General features: G+C 42.9%; 3 protein-coding genes and 1 long non-coding RNA gene across 4 annotated transcripts in view; 2 read left to right on the top strand and 2 right to left on the bottom strand.

Moving 5' to 3' along the window:
* Positions 1-102: 102 nt before the first annotated feature.
* On the bottom strand, positions 103-1,428 carry LOC139416086 (E3 ubiquitin-protein ligase RNF186-like). The gene has a single exon (XM_071164350.1). The coding sequence runs from the start codon at positions 1,399-1,401 to the stop codon at positions 760-762; it is 642 nt and encodes a 213-aa protein (XP_071020451.1). The 5' UTR covers positions 1,402-1,428; the 3' UTR covers positions 103-759.
* Positions 1,429-1,433: 5 nt separating this feature from the next.
* The window catches only part of LOC139416085 (insulin receptor substrate 1-B-like), a 79,393-nt gene continuing 57,206 nt past the window's right edge, over positions 1,434-23,620 (bottom strand). The window contains exon 4 of the mRNA XM_071164347.1: positions 1,434-1,519. Coding sequence (XP_071020448.1) covers positions 1,491-1,519 — 29 coding nt within the window. The 3' untranslated portion in view covers positions 1,434-1,490. The remainder of the gene's footprint in view (positions 1,520-23,620) is intronic.
* LOC139417163 (RING finger protein 227-like) lies at positions 9,859-11,461 on the top strand. Its single transcript, XM_071166404.1, has 2 exons — positions 9,859-10,351; positions 10,550-11,461. The coding sequence occupies exons 1-2, from the start codon at positions 9,901-9,903 to the stop codon at positions 10,606-10,608; spliced, it is 510 nt and encodes a 169-aa protein (XP_071022505.1). The 5' UTR covers positions 9,859-9,900; the 3' UTR covers positions 10,609-11,461.
* Positions 11,945-17,020, top strand: LOC139417164 (uncharacterized). Its single transcript, XR_011635164.1, has 3 exons — positions 11,945-12,034; positions 12,172-12,230; positions 14,066-17,020. It is a non-coding gene; the product is annotated as an uncharacterized lncRNA (long non-coding RNA).

The raw sequence follows: 23,620 nt of genomic DNA on the forward strand, positions 1-23,620 counted from the left end.
CATTATGTAGCCTAAATGATGTTACACACACACACATGCACAGGGAGAGAGAGTCAAAATATGAAACACATGAAAATATTTTAATAAATAGCCAATACAATCAAAGGTCAAATAGGGGCTGCTTATATTTGTCCTGTTTCACACATGTACTAGTGGGTAACCTGTACAAGTGCTTGGTGTGAAATTCCACTCCCCCTGAGACACCCTCAGAGAGTGGGGTCAAGGCCAGGGATCAGACATTATTGCGCACCCCTGTAGCAGTTAGGGTTAAGGGCCTTGCTCAAGGGCAGATCGGTAGACATTTATCCTATTCGGATCAGGGATTCAAAACAAGCAAGCTGTTGAATGGCCCAACTCTCTAACCACTAGGCTACCTGGCGCCCCAATGTAATAGGCGCTCCTAGATTAGACCACTAGAGGGAACTCTAAATCAGTGCATAGCGGAAAAACTCAGAACTGTCTATATATAATTTTCTCAACACCAATTAACAGAGCTAGACATGTGATTATGAGGCTGTATGCATCAACCTTTTATATATTTTAAAGATATGTAATTGACAGTTGAATTGAAGTTAACAGGACGTTTCAAGGCTACGTTTGATGTAGGCCCGTAGTTCAGTCTAGATCTTAGGCCATATTCAAATATGTTGACAATACACCCTTCCTTCCTTGAGTAAGGGGGAAGGAAACAAGGAAATACAAAAGGAAGGAAGGATGCATGTAAAAGTATTGGAACAGGCCCCTCGGTTCCTTCTCCCCTTAATTGCGGAAAAACCTGGGCCCAAACACCAGTCCCACCACGCAGGTCATCATAAACAACACCCAGAATACCACGGCCAAGGTCCTCCTGTGGTGCTGCAGCACCTCCACCTCACCCACCAGGCCCACACCTCCACCGTGGGGCCTATCGCTTGGGTGCATCTGCTCCACCCTTAGGCTCACTGTGGGCAGGATGATGAAGCGGGCGTCCCTGCTGGTATCCAGGGAGAGGACCACCCTCTGGGTAACGGTGGCCAAGTGGGCAGCCATCGACACAGGTGTGCAGAAAGCCATGGGGGGTAGTTGAGCCAGGATGCGGGAATTGCAGGGCAGGGTGAGGGGGTCGCCGGTCTCCAGCAGGGTGGGGTGGCGGCAGAGGGGGCAGAAAATGGCAGGGCTGCGAGGGCTCTGGGGGTCCACGGGTTCAGCTGGATACGGGGACAGCTGGATTCTCTGGAGGCACTCGGTGCAGAAGACATGGAGGCATTCCAGCATGCGAGGACACTTGCCACATTGGTTGTACTCGTGGTAGCAGATGGGACACTCCACCTCTGTGGACTCACCCGGCTCAGAGCCGAGTGCTGCTGCTTCTGCTGCTGCTTGGCCCCCCTGGAAGTGCACTGGTTCTGGAGGCTCAGCCATCGTGAGGGAAAGGGAGAGATGGAAGTGGGGATGGGAGTTGGGGGGGGGGGGGGGGGGGGGGGTTCAGGGTCAGACTTCGTTTGGGATGGTCAGATGTTCTTTGCTATGTCTGCAGAACCTGGAGGAAGATATGATATAATAAATATTGATTATATTCTGATACAGTATTACAGTTCAAGTGTTTTTGGCTATTGTAACCTAACCTTTCAGTATGTGTGTAACAGAGGGGATGGGCCTAGGCCTATATGGGGTTAAAATAGTCCATCTTAAACCTGGTCCTTGGGGTTTTCTGTTCTGTTTCCTCTTGGTTTATGGCGAGATTCCTAAGCCCTTGAATCACTAGCTTCAGTTAATTACCAAATGAAGAAGAGATGTAAAACCTGCCCCCTAGCCCCTAGCAGTGGGGAGCAGAGGAAATGGAAAGCCTGACTGCAGGATCCACACTCAGACTGATATCCCTTTCATACTAAGATGTTCTTCCGCCAACTTTTCCATGCTGCCAACTTTTTTTCCGCCATTTCCATGTATCTGAAAGCTATTGCCGGTATCAAAGCCAAAACTTTTATTGCTGCCTAATGATCTAGTATCATTTCGGTAAACTTCTGCCTACGGCTTAGCATAAAACTTAGCCGTAATGCTGAGGCGGCATTGGCACGCACTATGCTATTTAAACCAGTTAAATGTAACTAAATGTAATCCCCCAAAGTAATTATTTATTATGAGAGGGCCATAAACAATAACTAGAAATGTTGCATACTCCAAGAAAGGTTAAAGTCTCACTTTTCTAGTCATTTTTAAAAATAAATTGCTGAGGTGTATTCACTTGAGAACACAAGCTCAAGTACACAGCACAAATATGATAAAAATGTGAAATATTTGATTTGGTGTATTTTCTATTCAACATAACTGTATGAATACCGCTTGAAATTATTTACATACTTCCTAAATATAGTATAATCAGATTATAACATTTCACCTTCCATATAACCGTAAAATACATATTTGTATGTTTAGTGTTAGAGAAAATGTGCATATTTTCTAAAGGTCTCTCTTGATCTGTACCAGTACCTCCTGTATATAGCCTCGCTATTGTTATTTTAATGGTGCTCTTTTAATTATTTTTTACTTTTATTTATTTATTTTTGGGGTATTTTTCTTAAAACTTCATTTTTGGTTAAGGGCTTGTAAGTAATCATTACACTGTAAGGTCGTACACCTGTTGTATTTGGCACATGTGACAAATAAAATTGGATTTGATCAGAACATCAGCCCCCATCACTGTGAAGGTCTCACAGGGCTATATCTTAGCTTCCTGAACTCAATAGGAACTTCCCTTTCATCTCATATAAATATTGTCCATCTATGATAAACTGTTTGTTTTTTTATCTATAAACTATTTTAGATGAATCGCTATAAATCGATCTCTGAATGTGCTACTGTGATGAAACCACTCTCTCCTACTGCACTATGATGTAAGGATTGCAGGCATGTGCACAAATCGATTTATAAGAGAAAATGTAAACAGGGGACTAAACAGGGGACTTTACACCTTAAGAGGTTTTAAACTCTTGATGGTTGCTAGGCAGCGCCAGTTAACCATCCCCCTGCCACTTCTCCCATAACCCACCACTAAGCATGAACACAACTGGATGGATCCATTAAGAATTACTGTGGGAATAAATATCACTTAATTATGGAAATATTGGCATAAAGTAGGCTAATGCAATTGAAGGAATGCTATAAAATTGTTGCTTATTGAAACTCCCAAAGTCATCCAATCATTGTAATAAAATGTCAAGCAATAGCCTAATCGCCTACGGTCAACTAGATTATAATTTCAGTTTGTGTGCAGTTTTCAGATTGGGACAGCGCCATCTCTCTGCTTTGAGACAAGCATGGGGACTCCTCTTGAGAAATGATAAATCAATGTAAGATTTGTGATCATTGAATCTCTGTTTGGATATTGGTTAGGCTACAATTAGGCTGGGAAAATGTTAGCTAAATTGAGGTGAGGGCTGCTCATGATCATCTTGTCTAGTTGGCTCATTTATTAGAACAGTTTGCCAGCATGTTATGTAGTTTAGTTTAGCAAGTGGATTATTTTGCTCTTCACTCCCTGTCGCTTAGTAGCATAGGACTACTCCCGACCAAAAGCACGTAACTTCAATCAATGTGATTTTGTTTCACTGAATCTCTGTCTGTATATTTGGTTAATTGCTCTCTGGCTGTACAAGTGGAAATGGTAGCTCATTTATTCATTTGCTCATCTATCACTGATCAGAAACATTTAGCATGTAATAATGTAGCCCAAATCAAGTGTAAGGCTATTGTTTTTGCTCAATCGAGTAAAGGCAGCTACAAAAGCCTGCGGTTGTGAAATATGAACAGGATACTTGCACGCTTTTGAAAATAGGATTGCAATTATTATTTTTATTTTCCCCCCACATTTATTTATATAAAAAAACGTGTTAACAACCCAATATTGTTAATCAACCAGGTTGTCACCTAAATCATTATAATATAATAGTAGTCTTAAGTTTTTTAATTTTTATTAATGCCAATACTGTTTTCTATGCTTGTTTTCACTTAATACTTTGGGATACTGGTGTTATGTCAGATTTTATGAGGGTTGCCAGATTGGAGTAAAAATCTGTATTTGCCAGTTTAAAAAAAAAGCATTACTACAGGGCTGTGAAACCAGAGCCAAATGGCTTCAGACTAACATAAGGTAACATAATTCAACTAAAATTATGCAACTCTATAGTTTTGAAAATACATTTTATAGTTTCTGAGCCCCTGCCAAAACAAATTAACAATGTTGACTTTTGATGGTGTATATTCAATAGATTTATTAAAATAGATGCCCCCCAACATCTGCACACCACTACTGCCACTTGTCCCTGGCATGTCAGCCTGTACATGGTAATTATAAAAGGCTTATGCAGGCAAAAAGGTGGTAAAAATGGGTATGTTTGTAAAGGGGGGGGGGGGGGGGGCAGATAAACATTTCCCTTGTTTTTCTCTATGTGAAAGCAGTATAACAAGTAAAAGGTAGAGAAGTGGAGGTGGAAAAACAAAGGACAGGAGCCGTGGATAGAAGTGATTACCGGGCCCTACACTCTCTCTCTGTCCCTCTGTGTGTTGTTGTGTTTGAGCTATTTCTCACTGTGGGCTAGTTAGAACGCTGATGCACTAACAACACCAACGCAATGATCATACAATGAATAAGAATGCCCTCAGCGCTACTGGGTTTGTATAAAATTCCACTGATAGTTGACTAGTGAAATAGAGATTTGAATCAAGTAAACTGCCAAGGATCTCCTCCCAAAGTCAACGTTGTTCCACTGCTGCATAACAGCACCAATGAACCACAATATGAAAATCAATTGTAATATACATGATGGAAAAGGGGTGTACTGTACTCATCTGATATTCCCTTCGGTGTCCATGTGTTTACCTCATAAAGATCAAACTGTACTTTCATAAACAGCAGCCTCTCCATTCACATGGGATAGAGCAAGGCAAGCCATACTCAACAGGGCAGTTGCCTAGCAATAGTGGTCTATTTTGTATTTGGGCCCCAGGAGCAGAGATTGTAATGAACATGTTTCCATAGGATTGGTCTATCTGTACGTGTCACACTTTTATTTGGTTCAATAATCTCAATACATATTCCAGACAAATTTGTTCAACATTCACCCTGTGTAATTTGCCTGACAATAATGAATTACTTTCTCCAACTCCTTGACATCCACAGTCAGAAATGGTATATAGTGCAGCATTACAACAGAATGGCAAAAATAGATACTGCATGATGTCATAACTGCTATGATAGCTTGTAAATTAATATATTGCCATACTTTATCTACTGTATGTAGTTCAGTTGATATGAAAACACCATGGGAGTTAAACTCACCGAGAATTCATAATCATGTAGTGTGTGGGAAGATAACAAACACTTACCGCCTCATACACTCGCTGTCACACACCTCTCAGATAAGGGTGAGCTTTGACGTTCCTCTCCACTACCAAAATTCTCACCGGACACATCATGGTTCTCATTTACAGTAGAAATGAACACACTTCGTTAATCTACCTCTCTACCTCTTATTTATACTGGCTCGCTCTCCCTCTCTCTGTTTTCTTTCACTCCATATCTCCTCTCCTCTCTTGCTTTACCCATGCCTTGACATCCTCTCCTACTGGAGCCAGGGTTGTCTCCTGGTTGCCCTGACATTAAGTCATCTCTAGGTTGTGGTGGTAACTAGTAACCAGGGACATGGAATAGAGGTAGAAGCCACCTCCTATAACCCTGACACTTCTCACTGTCCTCACAGTACGGTATTTTGTATGTACACTGTATTTTTCAATGTCCAGGGTATTCAGAATGACAGTTGTGAGTCAAATTACTGTGGATATCATTCAAGTGTGGAAAACAATGTTTTATGATTTCGGGATATCAGTTCAAAAAGCAGCAACCTGATAACTAGTTGAGTTACTGGTGATGGTCTAATGGAACTTATATGGTGTTTAGTCTTTCTATCTGTATATCTGCAAGATCCCAGGAGACACACATGCTAACATCCTCTCTGAATTATACTACACGACTAAAAGTATGTGGACACCTGCTCGTCGAACATCTTATTCCAAAATCATTGGCATTAATATGGAGTTGTTCCTCCTTTGCTGCTATAACAGCCTCCACTCTTCTAGGAAGGCGTTCCACTAGATGTTGGAACATTGCTGTGGAGACTTGATTCCATTCAGCCACAAGAGCACTAGTAAGGTCAGGCACTGATGTTGAGCGATTAGGCCTGACTTGCAGTTGGCGTTCCAATTCATCCCACAGGTGTTCAATGGGGTTGAGGTCAGGGCTCTATGCAGGCCAGTCAAGTTCTTCCACGCCGATCTCGACAAACCATTTTTGTATAGACATCGCTTTTTGCACGGGGCATTGCCATGCTAAAGCAGGAAAGGGCCTTCCCCAAACTGTTGCCACAAAGTTGGAAGCACAGAATCATCTAGAACAGGCCTGGTCAACTCCAGTCCTCAGGGGCCTGATTGGTGTCACACTTTTGCCCCAGCCCCAGCTAAAACACCTGACTCCAATAATCAACTAATCATGATATTCAGTTAAAAATTTAATTAGTTTAAATCAGGTGTGTTTGCTAGGGATGGGGGGAAAGTGTGACAACAATAAGGATCCCGTGGACTGAAATTGCCCAGGCCTGGTCTAGAATGTCATTGTACGCTGTAGCATTAAGATTTCCCTTCACTGGAACTAAGGGGCCTAGCCCATACCATGAAAAACAGCCCCAGACCATTATTCCTCCTCCAAACTTTACAGTTTGGCACTATGCATTCGGGCAGGTAGCGTTCTCCTGGCATCCGACAAACCCAGATTTGTTCGTCGGACTGCCAGATGGTGAAGCGTGATTCATCACTCCAGAGAACGTGTTTCCACTGATCCAGAGTCCACTGCAGCCGACGCTTGGCATTGCACATGGTGATCTTAGGCTTGTGTGCGGCTGCTCGGCCATGGAAACCCATTTCATGAAGCTCCCGACGAACAGTTCTTGTGCTGACATTGCTTCCAGAGGCAGTTTGGAACTCAGTAGTGAGTGTTGCAACCAAGGACAGACAATTTTTATGTGTTACGCGCTTCAGTACTCGGTGGTCCCATTCTGTGAGCTTGTGTGGCCTACCACTTCGCGGCTGAGCCATTGTTGCTCCTAGGCATTTCCCCTTCACAATAACAGCACTTACAGTTGACGGGGGCAGCTCTATCAGGGCAGGAATTTGATGAACTGACTTGCTGGAAAGGTGACATCCTATGACGGTGCCACGTTGAAAGTTACTGAGCTCTTCAGTAAGGCCATTCTACTGCCAATGTTTGTCTATGAAGATGGAATGGCTGTGTGCTCAATTTTAAACACCTGTCAGCAAGGGGTGTGGCTGAAATTGCTGAATCCACTAATTTCAAGGGGTGTCCACATTATTTTGTATATATAGTGTATCTACAGAAAAACATGTCTCTGATCATGCATGTATGCAGTCAAATAAGATCCCCATACAGTTAGTTTGCCAAAAATAGGATACAAACAAATCACTCTTTGCCTAATTCACAAATATTGTGTGTGCATGTGTTTCTGTACATTCATGCTGTGGTATGGTGTGTGTGTATCGTATGTCACAATTATATATTAATATTTACACACTATTCATATATACATTAATATACAGTGCAGTTACATTAGATGAGAGAAGAGGCACCGTGATACAATGTGTCTTTTTGTATCTTGTTTTTCAAAGCTAAACTTGCTTTTTGCCTGAGTAACCTCTGGTGGCAGAGCATTCCATGATAATCTAGAAGTAAAAGAAACGCACACCTATTTAGGCGAGGCGCTGGCTAGCGGAGTAGAACATTTGAAAATAAAAGAGAGCCGCACACTCTAGGAGCTCAGATGCAAAAATGTAATGGCCAACGTTTCGTTTCTGTCTTCATTAGGGTATGAACCCTGATATACCCTGATATAGACAGCTTGGCTGTCGAAACGTTGGTAATTCAATTTTTGCATCTGAGCTCCAAGAGTGTGCGGCTCTCTTTTATTTTCAAGAGCATTCCATGATGACATGGCTCTAATACATAACTGAGCGATGTATTCAATACATTTTGGGGGTTTGGATACCGTGAAGAAACCCAGAGTGACGTGTCTGGTCAGGTATGACAGTCAGTGGATCTTATCGCATCGAGTCACCATAATGTATGTGTGAGATTGGACGTTGCACTCTTTCACCCACGAGAGGATGACTCACTTTCAAAACCAGACCCAGCTTTCCCTGTCTCCTTATCTGAGCTGAGTTTAAACTTCAGAGCCCCATGTGGGTGTCATTTCAAATGAAGAACGGAATCTCGGTACTTCCCAATCACATGACAAAAGTTAAATAGTTTGTCAATTCATCATTATATGGACTGAGCTGGGAATGAGAAAGTAAAGGAATGTGTAATAAAAAATAAAAAGATGTATTAAGTTTGTAAAGTTTATGGGCAGGTTTAATAGACCCAAATGAAGCCTACCCCTGGACTAAAAAGCATGCTGCTCAATGCTCAATCTCCATTGAGAGTATTTTCTAGTCCAGGAATAGGCTTAATCTGGGTCCGGGAAACTTGCCCTATGCCTCTTTTTTTCTGTTCAGTACAAGTTGTAAACTGTTTTGTTCTTTACATAAATACATGATCCTTTTTACATTAAGTCAATCTACAGGTGGCAGGCACAGAGGAAAATGGTTCCTCAGATCACAATAACACATCAAAGAGTACTGTCTTCATTTCTTTCAAATGTCTTATCCTCCCTAAGATCCTGTTACTCTTGGCTTTGACTGTAGGACAAGGAAATCACCATGAAAAGAGTTACTGGGTCACCTGGAGGGCTTTGTCTGGAGGATTAGCGTGGGGACAAAGGCTGACGTCACGTTTACGACCAGATACACCCCGGAGAGTGTCAGTAAGAGGGAGGTGCTGGGATTTCTGGGAAGGGTAAAGCCAGTAGAGTGAGTAGAGTGAGTAGGCAGCGGCAACAGAGACAATAGTATTTTGTTGTGTTTTCATAACAGACTGTTGCACAACACGTTTGCAACTATCAGCTTGTTTGATATCAATGTTTCTATTATGCTTTCAGTAATCAAGGGCATATCAAATGAGATGGAATTCAAAGGGTATCTGAGCCAGTGTGAGTCACGAGAGTAGACAACAGTGAGACCTATGGGTCATCTTAAGTGACTGATATGGGTTTATCTATGGGCTAGACAGATATTAGCAGATCGGCTATAGGACAGCATAGGAAGTTGACAGCTCAAGCTCCTTGCAGTCATGGCTCACTCCTGTTCTGTTCAGTTACAAAGTAGTACGATGTCATCAAGAAACAGACCGGGGGAATTTACTAAGGGATCTGGAATTTATTTAAAGATTCTTACTCGTATCTTCGTCTCTCTCCTCCCCCTCCCATAAGGCAGTTCTGTTGTTTATAAGACACAGACAGACAGGAGCCAGTTCGGCACAGATTAATATCAAAATCACTATTTCAAAAGAGAGGAAACCTTCTTGATGCAAGCACTTTGTCTTACATTCATGGTTCTGTTATATCTGGGAAATGTGGGTGATAATCTGTACAGTGGGCTAACTTTCTTCATACCTGGAAACTGTGGGTGAATATCAGACAGACATTGGCCAAACTGTAGCAGAATGGCCCACTAACACTCCTCCATATACAGTAAAAAAGGATGTGTGGGTGGAGAGTGGGAGGGTTAGCACGTGGACGCCGCGTCTCTTTGATGACATCACTATTTCCAAAATATTAGTCATAGGTTACTACTATGTTTTTTGGCACTCTGTCAAGTGAAAGTCCCTCCCACACTAAGAAATATAAATATAGCCCAATAGCCAATTAAGTCAGACAGTTCATTCTCGTTGAACGAAACAGCACCCAAAGAGAAAGGAATATGTGTTCAGATCTTGAGTGCGGAATTTGTTACCGAAGCTACAACACCGGCCGTCGGTGTCCTCGTGAGTTACAGTGTAAACACAGCTTTTGTGAGCGCTGTCTGGTGACTCTTTCCCAATCCTCAGTATGTGAAGTGGAATCCACGAAGGAATGTTCGCCGCAGGACAAGACAATCGTTTGCCCACTCTGCCGATACCAGACCTCTGTATCGGGAAAAGTGAGGGCAGCGCTTCCGGTAGACGAAAGTGTTCTAGAGCGCATGGTGGTATCTGGCGTTCTCGGGGAAAGCATGACAGACGACGAGGGGGATAGCGAGGGGGAGGAGGATGACAATGACACTCCCCATGAGAACTCAGCCGAGGAAAGGGGTTCCAGAGGTGGAAGGTTCCGCCGTTCGCTGAGGCGCGTCTGGGGCAAATTCACTGGGAATCATTCCCAAAGGAGAGCGCGTAAGTTGTCCTATTATATTGCAATACTCTAGTTTTCACGACAAAACATTACTTCATATTCCGGTAGTTGTTCATAGCCTACTTTGATGGTATTTTCCTTAACAATTGACCTGCGGACCAAAATAGGCTATTGTATGTAGCCTGCCCAAAGAAGGACATTTATTGTGTTCTCTTACATATTTTATTTTCCCCCTACAGATTGTATGACTGATGATGACCTACGAGACCTCTTCATGATGTCATGCTATACCATTTGATGAGGACTTAATTGATTGGAAAGTCATCAGGGCTGCGTTAAGTACGTTTTTACGTTCTGGCACATTCAGTTGAACGGATCCGGTGCTGTACTGAACGACCAGTTGAAAAACCGGGTTGGAGAAAGCTGTCGGCATGGCCACTGCCCTTTAAATATGTCACACATTGCTTCAAGCCACACCTCGCCACACCCACCAACGGGAGCCACCCTACCTCAGTCTGTTCAAGAACGTTTGGGGGGAAACGTGTCAATCGGTACAAACCGTTCCGTAACTTAGCAAACGTTCGAGCGAACTGAACGCACCTCAGTGGCACCTGATTGATCAGAGTTGCAGTCCACGAGCCTACACTACAGTAACATATTTGGACTGTAGAAGACTGGCGGGTCCAGTTGGAAGTTGGAGCAAGCAGTAATATGTATTCCATATAATAGCCAACTAGGCCTCTGTGTCCATTTCTTCACACATGCATGTAATAATTGGTGGTGACCAAACACATAATGGTAACAGAATTGTAAAGACCATAGGCTATTATTTGAAGCCATTGGGCTACTGAATGAAATAGTTTTATCTAAAATTGTATTTTTTTTTTGTGCTTTGAAGTAGTGGCTTTCCATTTCCAACTATTAGAATGTGTTGAATTTTGTTGGTGCTCAGTTCAATATAAAACTAATTGACTGTAGTGTATTTATTAAATTCACTTTTATTGATTGTGTGTGATATTTTGCACCTTTGTTTTGTAATAAAACATGTTATTGTTTTGTTAATTTTCTTCTCTCGCCGGGATAAATGGCTTGCAGTAGTAACTGATGCTTGCTTTTTCGCTGAAGAATAAGTTAATAAATAATACTGTTCTGAACTTCTGCTCGGTTTACCATTATTTAGAATATAAGACAGCGTAAGCTCACGTCATATAGACCTATCCAACAAGTGAGACCAGGTGTCATGTCCCCCCAAAATTCTGGAGGATGCAATCAACATAATTGGTTGCACCTGTGTTCACATGGGCGGGGCGTGTGTTCAGTGAGGTGAAACGTTCAGAAAATTTCAGGACGCAAATATAAACGTAACAGCGCTAACGCGATTCCCTGGTCTATTCTATACAGACAATAATATGTTTTAATCTGCACAATACATCCCTATTGAAAAATACTGTAATGTTGCACTCTTCTGAACTGGTCCTGAATTAGATGCACCTGTTGAGATAGCAACAGGCACATCTAATATGCTAATCAAGGGGCTCTGTGACCACAGTGTGCTATTTAACAACTAGAGGAGCAAGAGGTTGATAAAACAAGGCTTTTTTAAATTGATATTTTTACCTTGGACTCTTTTTCAGTTACAATCTACTACAATCTGATTGTGCTGTCGTATCATATGTTGGTTGCTGGCCAGCAATAATGACAAGGACTTTAAGACTTAATTCTAGGTATGTTCTTTTCTTAATCAAGTAACCTCAGACTATTGCCTAATATTTTGTGTACTACGATAACAATGAGAAATTGACTTGTCTTTCAGTAATGTAATTATCACTAATGAAATCAAATGTTCTTTTTTGTCCTACAGGCTTCTGTTCCTGTGTCTGGTATTAGCTACTGTGGAAGTCAGCTCATGTTTATCAAGGGGTAAGAGTAATAAGCATGATACCGTTTCTATCTTTAACTTATTGCACAGAAAGTGAATGTTTTCGGGTCATACCTATGTCGGTGACGTTTTTGTTTGTCATAGACTTCAATACGTGAGTTGGGCTAATGGTTAACAATATCCAGCTGCCCAGGGTTATTGCTCAGAATCTATCCTTACATAACCTGTGTGCTTGACCTCATATCTTTTGACTTGAAATTGTTTTCCTTGAGGAGACATGATTTAGACTGTTTGGAAACAACATGCTCAGTGAACTTCCATAGCTGATGTTACTTTATTAGTAAGCATACATATTAAATTTAAGGACAAGCCAACTTTTAAAATATTATATTTAGGGCTCAGTATTTTTTTCTCTGTCCAAATAATCTGACTAGGAAACTGAGCACTACCAACATGTCCGTTTTAATTCAGTGATGCAATTGATGTGAGGTTGTAGTTCACTCCCCAACAATTTTACTGAGTTACAGTTCATATAAGGAAATCTGTCATAAATGTAAAATTCACTAGGCCCTAGTCTGTATTTCACATGACTGGGAATACAGGTACCTTTTTTTAAAAAAGGTAAGGGGCATGGCTCAAAAAAACAGTCAGTATCTGGTGTGACCACCATTTGCTTCATGCAGCACAACAGCTCCTTTGCATCGTTGCTCAGGCTGATTGAAGAGGAGTGGGACAACATTCCACAATGGCTGTGTGATGTTGCTGGATATTGTCAGGAACTGGAACACGCTGTTGTACATGTCAAACCAGAGCATCCCAAACATGCTCAATGGGTGACATGTCTGAATATGCAGGCCATGGAAGAACTGGGACACTGTGTACAGATCTTTGTGACATGGGGCTGTGCATTATCATGCTGAAACATGGTGATGGTGGAGGATCAATGGTATGACAATGGGCCTCAGGATCTCATGGTATCTCTGTGCATTCACATTGCCCCCAATTTAAATAAAATAATGCAATTGTGTACATAGCGTATGTTTGCCCATACATGCCACCATGGGGCAAACTGTTCACATTGACCAACTGCTCTCCCACACAACGCCATACACGCTATCTGCCCGGTACAGTTGAAACCGACATTCATCCGTGAAGAGCACACTTCTCCAGTGGCCATCGACTGTGAACACTTTGCCACTGAAGTCAGTTATGACGCCGAACTGCTGTCAGGCCCAGACGCTGGTGATGACGAGCATGCATGTGTTTTCTTTTTGGGGGGGGGGGGGGGGGGGGTTGTGCAAACCCAGTTTCATCAGCTGTCCGTGTGGCTGGTCTCTGACCATGCAGGTGAAGAAGCTGGATGTGGAGGCCTAGGCTGGCATGGTTAGGTGGTCTGCGGTTGTTATGCCGGTTGGACGTACTGTCAAATTCTCTAAAACGACGGCGGTCGCTTATGGTCGAAAAATTAACATTCCGTCCTCTGGTAACAGTTTTGGTGGACAATCCTGTAGTCAGCATGCCAATTGCACGCACCCTAAAAACATAAGGCCACTCTAAAGTGTGCAGTTATGTCACATCAACACAATGCCACATGTCTTATTGTCCCCAGCACAAGGTGCACCTGTACAATGATCATGCTGTTTAATCAGCTTCTTGATATGCCACACCTGTCCGGTGGATGGATTATCTTGACAAAAGACAAATGCTAATTTACAGGAATGAGAACAAATTTGAGAAATAAGCTGTTTGACACTTCTGGGATCTGTTATTTCAGGACATGGGGACAACACTTTACATGTTGCATCTTATATTTTTATTCAGTGTACAGACATGACATTCATTAATAATACTGAATTGCACTCTTATTTCCCTGTAGGCAGGCGAGCAGTACACGAACAGAGAAGTTCTCTCGGTACACAGGGCCCAAAAAAATGGAGGACTTTCAACAACCCTTACACATTTAGCCAGAGCCATAGTCTTGGCCCAAGCCAACCGGTCCCCAGTAGTGTCCAACCTGACCAGGCTCAGACTGTCTTCAGGCTGAGACCGGGAGTCCAGACTGGGAGAGAAGGTTCCCCTGATGGTGAGGAGTCTCCGCCTTCCAACAGGCAATCTAACAGATTTTCAAGCAGCTCTGTGCCCAGTAAGACTGTCCATTTTCGTACCTACCCTTCTAGTGGCCTAGTTAGCCCAATTGTCCCCAGAACCTGGGGTGCCTCTGGCACTTTTCATTCAGTCTCAAACCCTATGATCCAAAGGAGCCATGTTACCACCAGTAGTTCGCAACCTGCCAGGGACACATTTGGCTCTCCTGTTGAAAACTACCCCATCCCAGCCCAACAGGCTGAAAACCCTGTGAGCAAGAATGAGAGATCCAAATACAGGACGTTTCTGTCTTCCTACCTCTTCAGGGAATCCCAATCCACTTCCAGCACCTCTGAAACCACTCACAAGGGCCCTAGTGAAGGAGTGAAGACGATTAGCAGACTTGGTGCTGCCTCTGCTACCCAAAGTGAAGGAAACTCCAGTGTTCATGGGTCTGGAAGATCCACACATGTCCAAAGGGGTTATGGCTACATAGGCTCTCAGTTGTACCCTACAGCCATTAAGTCTGCCAATGGACAACAAGTGCACCCACCAACTCTGAGCCAATCCGGTTCTTCGAAAGTAGATGCTACCAGTGAAGCCCAACATGCTTCTAGTATCAACAAACCCTTCCATCACAGTGCTAACTTTGCTCAAAGTGGAGGTAGCCCTAGTAGCTATTTCCCTGGTGAAATGGCTGATACTCAGGCTAAAAGTGCTTTCAGCAAAATTCAACCTCTTATTAGATTTGGCTCTTTCTGGAACACAATGGCCCCCACTGCAACTCAACCCACCCAAAGTCCCTCTGAGCCTGCAGAGCGAGAAACTGCCCCTGACCAGTCTTTGAAAACCAGGAGTGGCTATGTCCTTTGGAAGAAACCTGGGCTAAGCAGCTCATCCAGTGGTCAGTACGCGTTAGCCACCGGTGGTTACAAACCTGGAAAATCCACAAATGTCAATACACTCGGAGGGTTCCAATATCAAGATCCCGGGAAAACGTTGGCTCCCATCGTGAGTGACGATGACATACCCTCTGTTGCTATCAGAACTTCAGTCAACACAAACACTGCAAAGAGTCAGGGTACTGGCTGGAGAAATGGTCATGGTATACCTAGGGGTATGAGAATGAGTTCTGTCAGTGGGTATCCAGCTGTATACAGAAAGTATAGCTTTGCCCCTAGAATTCGAGTAGCTTCCACTACAACTTCCTCTGCCCAAAGCGATACTCTAGCCCCAATGACATTCAAATCAGGTCCACGAGAAGTCCAACTTGCGTCCATAGATGACCTTGTCTCTAACAGTCTGCATGCCTCCAGCAATGTCCAGTCTTCAGAAGTGCAGACTACTACCACTGACATGTCTGGCTCTACCACGAGATCTGGTAGGCCTTGGTTTCTTAGATCTACACCTAGTGAGGATAATGAGGCTAAAATCGGCCATGTTTTCAAGGGATCCCAAACAACCCTACTATCTCCCCAGAGTCTAAAACATGTTCAGCCAACTTTTAGTCTGCCCGGCAACAATGTTTTCCATGACCGTTTGACTGCAGGAGAGGCTAAACCTGGTCCAACAAGCTCGGCCCCTTTCAAGCCTGAAGCTAGATTCAACATGTTTGGGTCTGTAATTTACAGACTGCCCAAAGGTTCCAGGTCCAAACAGAATGAATGTGTTCTGGGCATAAAGCTCCCAGGTGAAACTAGGCCCTCGGGCTGCAATGTATCTGCCCCTGCTGAAATCCAGCCCACCTCCATTACTTTGACAACAGCCAGTCAGAGCCAAAATGTCCACAGTAAAGAAACTTCTCAAAGCAGTGACTCATTTCACAAAACTGTGAATCATTCTAGTTATGAAGACCCCAAGTCTCACCCACGTGACTCTGATAGAAATGAAATGACAAGCAATCCCTTTAGGTTCATATCTGGTAAACTCTCAAAAAGCCAGAATAGCTATGCTTTCATAGGCTTCCAAAAACCTATAAGCAAAGCACGATCAACCCAGGACAAGGATGCTGATCTCTTTGCACAAACAGTGCCTCCCATCAACAAAGAGCATCCACCCCTAGTTGTGCCCACCTCTGCCCCCAGTGTCCACCCAAGCCCTCCCAGAATCCAAGTTCAACCAGACCTAAGCATCACTGAACTCACAGAGAGTCGCAAACCCACCAGCAGCGTTGTAAAGGGCAGACGTGTGAAGGTGAAGCGCGTGCAGAGCCAACATAGTATTTCACCTTCGAACGACACCGCCTTCCAACCAGCCAAGCCCCAAACTATGAGGTTCAAGGCTATCCAATTTGCTGATATCCTAGGAAGTGCCTCTTTCAGTGGAATCCAACCCAGGGGAAGCTCCAGACCCAGTGTGCAGTCAACATCCAATACCCCAGCATCAGGTGAAGATGGCGGCGCACTGGACAAAGATCAACCAACACCGAGGGTTGGGGTCACCCCAAGGTGAAGGAGGGGACCCCAAGGCCTTACCATTCCCCAGTGCTGCTGCTCTGAGTAGAGAGGGGGATGTGGGTAGTGTCATATGGGCTGTTCAAAGTGGTAGGGGACTTTAGTAGTTTGGGAGCCATGAGGAAAGAACTTAACTAGTTGAGGGTGTCTGCAGATAATCTTTCCTTGAAGTCAGTCCGGTTTGAATTCATGAACGACGTGACCTTACCCCATAGCCCTGCTCTCAAGTATTTATTCACAACATGGTTGTGCTTGTAAATGTGATTTATAATAAATATTCATACTTAAAAAAATGTGTTCTCTTTTAATGCAGACTTGCCATGTTTTGTTGAAACCTAACAATTCAGCTTAGACTAACAGGATTGCAGCATGGTTAACCTTTTGTACAGGTGACACCATAAGTGTTAATGTTATATGTGATGTTAGACTTTCTCTTTGGGAAGAATGTACTTTATGTTGAATCAACCATATTCCCCAATAGCTTTTTAGTCTCGATTGTCTATTTTATCTGGTTAGCCACAGCTGACATTGGTTTAGCGGCTTATAGGATGTATTAACCAGCATTACCCACTTCAAGCACTGACATCTCAAGGACAAAATACAGTAAATTAACAAGTAGTGATTTTTTAAACATCTCACCAAGATACCCATTCTAATCTAAAACTAAGTAGTGCACTACATAGTGGAGAAGGGTACCATTTGGGATGCACTCATGGTCCACTGTACATGACATTAGGGTTGTTTGGAAACAATTTATTTGGATTTTGTCATGGAGTATTAGTTAGGGGAAATTGGAATTTTGTTAAAATGGTTTACCCATCTGAGTCCCTTTCAGCCAGAGGACCTATACAATCTACGGACATACTTTCTCTCCAGTCTCTGCTTGAGGGTTTGGCATAATGGTCCCTTGACAAAACCACATGGGAAAATGTATTTGTTTTTTAATGATGACTGTTCTTTTGGATGATGCCTAAAGTCTAGTTTTACAATGTCTCAGTCTGTAAATGTGGTTTATGTTCACTTGAACTTGCTGCTAGAGGAAGGGGGGGGAAAAATAGGTCAAATGAGATCGAAACAATAGTTGGAAAGGTTGAAATACATCTGCCATAAGAACATGAACATTGGGATTAATGTCAAGAGACAATCCTCCCCAAGTTCTAGGTCACATACATATTCAGTAAACCTGATATCCAGATTGTAATCAGTGATGTTCTTGACATGCATACAGTGGAGTAATAGCTGTCTAGACTTGTTGGACTCAATGATTTAAAGTGCACTTACTGCAAGTACCTAGTTAGCCCACTAGGTGGCGCGTGACACTTAAAAACCAAAGGCGTATATTTTTTTTCCAGTTCCAGTTGGTTTCCCCAGTGTAAGAAGTGTAATGTTAGTGCTTACTTACTACAGGAATCTGTAGAAGTAGAGAAAGGGAACCCAAATATGAAACTATAAAACACATTCACTGTACATAACACTTAATGGATACCAAACATTATTGCTGGATTAGTCATAGTGCTACTTAGTTTATTATTTTCTTGTGTTTTTGTTCTAAATTATTTTTAGTATTACATTATAGATTACTGTATTATTGGGGTTAGAGCTAGCAAAAAAGGCATTTCACTGTACTTGTAGATGTGACATTAACTTTGAAACTACATTGAACAAAAATATAAACGCAAAGTGAAGTGCTGGTCCCAGCTGAAATAAAATGTCTCTGAAATGTACCATATGTACAAAAAGCTTATTTCTCTCAATGTGTGCACAAATTTGTTTACATCCCTGTTGGTGCGCATTCTACCCTTTGTCAAGATAGTCCATCCACCTGACAGGTGTGGCATATCATGAAACTGACAGCATGATCATTAGTTAGCCCACTAGGCAAAATAACATTTTGATTCAGAGCAATAAAGAAATTGAATAATTTATCAAACAAGAGCAAACAAGAAACCTTTCAATATATAAATTCAAACAATACTTTAGGACAAATTGGAAGATTGTGCAGGACTATGGGAAGTTGAAGGAACCAATCTATCTTTTCAGACTGTTAAGAGTATTTATCTGGTCAATATGTCAGTGTATTAAGTAAAAATGCGATTGTATTATAAATTGTATTTTAATGTTTAAGGACTCTTGGAAGATTAGTCCAAATGAGGACTAAAAGAGATCCAAATCAAATTAAATAATTACACAGGTGCGCCTGGTGCTTGGGAAAATAAAAGGCCACTCTAAAGTGAGCAATTTTGTCACAACACAATGCCACGGATGTGCTCAGGTGTATTTCTGTCTGTAATAAACCTCTTTTGTAGAGAAACTCATTCTGATTAGCTGGTTCTGGCTCCCCAGTGGGTGGAGGGCCCACCCATTGGCTGCCACCATGCCCAGTCGTGAAATCCATAAATTAGGGCCTAATTCATTTATTTCAATTGACTGTTTTCCTTATATGAACTGTAACGTTTATAGTTTTGTTCAGTATAGTTTAGTGGCTTTTTACTGGGGATTTTCTACAGTCTGAATTAGACACACATTTCACAACTACAGGGTGTTGTTGCTTTGGTCCAGCAGCTAGTGATTTAACATGGTTCCATGTGTCCATGCTAAGCTCAAATCACAGCGCTAACAGTCTAATTTATGGAGGATGACCCTTTACCTTTTCCCAGCATGCAAGCCTCACCAAAATACCCACTTCTTCGCTTGTCCTCAACTGTCTTTCAGGACCCAGCAGCGGGGGGCCAAGAGAGAAGCTTGGGGGATCTGTCAATCAAGTTGAAATACATTGTACATTGGATTAATGCAACTACCCTACAGCCCACCTCCCCCTCCCCTGCAAAACTCGTGGTGTTCCACTTTCCCATAGAAGTCTCCCTGAGAGTTCAAACCCATCAAAGCCAAGTTAGACTGACGGCTCTTTCTAAGCTCTCTCTCGTAACTCTCTTTCTCACTCTGTGTGTGTGTGTCTGTGTTTGTTTTTGCATATCTATGTATTTGTGTGTGTGTGTTTTCTCTCTTTAAAACTGTCTACCCCCTGGTCCCCCTCTCTCCCACTGTGAGGGGAATTCTGTACCATGTGTCTGTGGTTTTCAGGAAGCTTTCAAGGAAAATAAAGCATGGAGGCCTCACAGTCACCTTCCCCTTCCTCCCTCCCTCCCCCTCCTCGCTACATGTGGTCATTTTATGTTTTCTAACTCTCTCTCTCTCTGAACCAAAAACGACAGAGTAACTGAGCTAACGACGTACGCAACTAAACACATAAACATTGACATCCACATTCCCATAGAGCACGATTAAGAGGGGGGGGGGATATTGAAGACATTTTGGTTTGGCTAAGAACACTGTGAAAAAGTGGGAGGAAAGAGGACACAGAAAGGGGCTGAAAATACATTTGAAAGGGCTGGGTCTGCTGTGGCCTTTGCAGATCAAATTACTTCAGATACCAGAAGCATTGGCATCCTTATTAGTCTGTACTCTAGTAATTGTGCCGCAACATTTTCACAATAAATTACCTTTAACAAGTGCCCAACATAGAATGTAATTGATTAAAAAAGGATAATGTGAAGGAGAGGGTGAATAACCGAAACGTACAAAACCGTATCAAGTATATTATGAATCTAGAGTTCAGATATTTATCAATCTATAAAAACATGATATTTGTTCGACAGTGTATTTCTGTGCAACTGGTTCAGGGACTCCTGCTATTTCTGTGTCAAATACAGAGTGAGCTTCCTGTTTGGCCGTGCCAGAGAGGAAGTCATAAAGCAGGAAGACTTCCTGTATTCTTACCGATGGGTCAGAGCACAGCTACATGCTGCTACATCATATGGGGGTTGGAGCTGATGAATGACAGATCATGGGACATGAAATGTATTAAAATGCATCCATTCTACACTTTTATTGTGATAAAAAGCCAATGAATATACTTTTTGATCCCACTACACAGGCTTGAAAAAGCCCCCACATACCCATCCAAAAGTAATTCTGTAACATGTTAGTCTCTTTACGTTTTTTTGTTTTGTCAAAATACAATGATGGATTCTTATGTACAATGCCCAGTATCACATCATCACGTGTTTATTTTCTTCTATAGCCTACTGATGAGTATTACATATTACATTGTAAGCACACACCTGTTGTCTGTGTGTCATGTGGACCCCAAGCCCTACAATGTCTAGTCTGTATGCATGTGTGTGGATCCGCATGCTCCTGTCCGTCACCCGAACACGTGGCTGAGACCAGTGGCGGCTGCTGAGGGGAGGACGGCGCTTAATAATGGCTGGAACAGCGCGAATGGAACGGTCAAACACATGGAAACTATGTGTTTAATGCTTTTGGACGCTGCTTTACAGAGGGTGTGTCCTTCTACCTAGTTTTGCAACTAGAGTTCACAGCCACAGATCCACCTGTTGTCTTCTGGCCTTCGAGGAAAGCTGCTCTCTCTCTCTCCCTCCCTCTTTCCGTTTCTGTCACTCCCTCTCTTCCCCTCCCTCATTTCTCTTTACCTCTCGTCCCCCCTCCCTCTATCTCTCGTTTCCTCTAGGTTTATGACGTGGCTGTCTGTGCCCGGAGCCCATCTAAACTTGCTGTCCTCTACCACCTCTCCTTGGCGCCATCCCAGAATATTCTCTCTATCTCTCATGGGAGGGGTGAACTGTGGCACTGCCGCGGAGGCAACGGAACATGGTCATTGACTCTGCGTCTCCATGATGACCAGATGGCGGAAGTTCCCAACTCACTCGATCCCTCTCTACCTCTTTCTTTCTGATGTGGAGGCTCCAAGTGCCATATTCTCATCCCTTCTCATCCATCCATCTCAAAGGCCATTCATTCACAGCTTGGCTCTTTGAAAGACTTTACTCTACTGTCCTGTCCTGTCACGTTACATCAACAATGGTCGCTGTAACGTAAGAGCAGCCCTAACAGAGTGAAGCAGTGTGTTTGTGGTTAGCGGTTAGCTAGCGCTTAGCTTCAGTACAGCTTACTTCTTCACCTAGGGCCAAGCCACCAGGCTTTCTGGCTTTTTAGCGTCTCTGTTAACGTCTGTTTAACATTGAGTGGGACATGCCCCCCCCCCCCCCCCCCCCCCCCCCCCCCCCTAAGATCCACGCTCCTGTGTCTGAGGTTAGACTACAAGGTTCACATGTAAGTCTAACAAGGCTAAACATGCCCTGAGGGAAGCATAGAGGAGGCGTTAGGTGAGAGGGAACAAGAGCCAGCTTACAAGAAAAGAGCAATAGGGTCAGGGCCACAGTGAATAGACTACAGATACAGTGTACTTACATGGTTTTCATTGGCCTTCTGGTGAAGCGGTTTCAGCCTCATATTCCCCTAATACATACTGGTGATGATATGTGCCCTTTTCTCCCATATTCCATCCTATTCATGGGCAGGGCAGAGAGAGAGTGAGAGCATCTGTTTCATGTTCATACAGATGTGTGTGTGTGTGTGTTGTGTTCTCATTCCTATTCATCCCAATGGGGATTTGGTGCACATATAACCTGGGGTTGAGTTACCAAGCCATCTGGGAGAGACAGACACAGAGAATCATCACAACATAGACTTCATTAGGCAAAGAAAGAGTGAGTGGAAAGAGGGAGAGACATGAAAGATACCGACTTTTCTCGCTAATAATGCCCATTGAAACTAATTGAATTGTGAGTGAGAGAGCCTGAGAGAGAGAGTGTGTGACACACACACACACACACACACACACACACACACACACACACAGAGAGCCTTTCCCAGGCACAAACAAAGCAATTGGTCATAATTCCAATGAGATAAGTGATAAACTCTGTTGGCATCTTGCCACTACATAGTCACATCGATCTTATCACTGGGGAGAGAGATGCCTAATAGAGGCTTTTTGTTTACGGTAACTAATCATGAAACAGTTTTGATTATGCTTGTTAAAGCCTTTATGAGTGTGATTGTGCGTGTTTGTGTGTCTGTCACTACAGTACAGTATGCCGGTACCAACGCCTGCCTTTATAACTGTCTGTGCCCGTCACTTTGCCTTGATTCCCTTTGTCTCAATCTGTCCCTCCGCACAGACATCTAGACAACTCCTCTTTTAACCAGATCATTACCTTTAATCAAAGGACAACTCCTAGATCTTTTTGTTGTTGTTGTCGTTTTTTCTTCTCAAGCAACAAAAGTGAAATTGTCACATCACAGTCAAAGAGCATCAGAATTTCCCATTTAGAATTGTAGATAGGAAAAATGTGTATTTTCACATCCTCTAGAACCCCCCCCCCCCCCTATCGTCATGGAGAACAGCAATTAAGCTTAACACCCCCTCCCCCGAACCCCTGAATTCTCCCAAATAAAGTTCATTATACATGATCACCATTCATTAATTTCATTTGAAAAAGAAACAAATCCATTTGGAAATGGCTCATACGGCATTGAGATGAGTCAGAAACATTCATTCTTGTGTCAAAATTGACTACAAGGTGTATATAGGATCATTTTGGTCATAAAGTCAGTCTGGTCTAGAACGGGGTTTGGAACATCCGTGCGTCACAACGGCTAAATAAAGTTTGGGTTTTGATTTGATGATGTCCATTTGCCCCCTAACATGGCTGTGAACAGCTGCAGTGATTGCTCTCTATCCAATAGCGTACACAGTGAGACAAACCTGCCCAGCACGCCACACATTTTTTAAACTTGAGAAATACTGCACCAAACACCTTAGTTAGATGTAAAAATGCATGACTAAAACATCCGCGGCAAAACATCAAAACTAATTACAGATTTCTTGAGTTATGTTAAATTAATTCTGAGGATTTTGAGGAAGTGAAATAGGCTTCCCGTCTAGTGTCTACGGGGGCAAACATCATTAACCAAACGCGGAATCGGTCAGGAAACCTTGTTTTTCTAATGAGCAACAGAAAAACACA

The sequence above is a fragment of the Oncorhynchus clarkii genome, chromosome 9, assembly GCF_045791955.1.
Source record: "Oncorhynchus clarkii lewisi isolate Uvic-CL-2024 chromosome 9, UVic_Ocla_1.0, whole genome shotgun sequence".
NCBI classification, from domain to species: Eukaryota; Metazoa; Chordata; class Actinopteri; order Salmoniformes; family Salmonidae; genus Oncorhynchus; species Oncorhynchus clarkii.

Excerpts from the sequence above, each read along its gene's own strand:
- LOC139416086 (XM_071164350.1), bottom strand. The coding sequence starts at position 1,401 with ATGGCTGAGCCTCCAGAACCAGTGCACTTCCAGGGGGGCCAAGCAGCA.
- LOC139417163 (XM_071166404.1), top strand. The coding sequence starts at position 9,901 with ATGTGTTCAGATCTTGAGTGCGGAATTTGTTACCGAAGCTACAACACC. Across the intron at positions 10,352-10,549 it reads TCATTCCCAAAGGAGAGCGC|ATTGTATGACTGATGATGAC; the intron begins GTAAGTTGTCCT and ends TTCCCCCTACAG.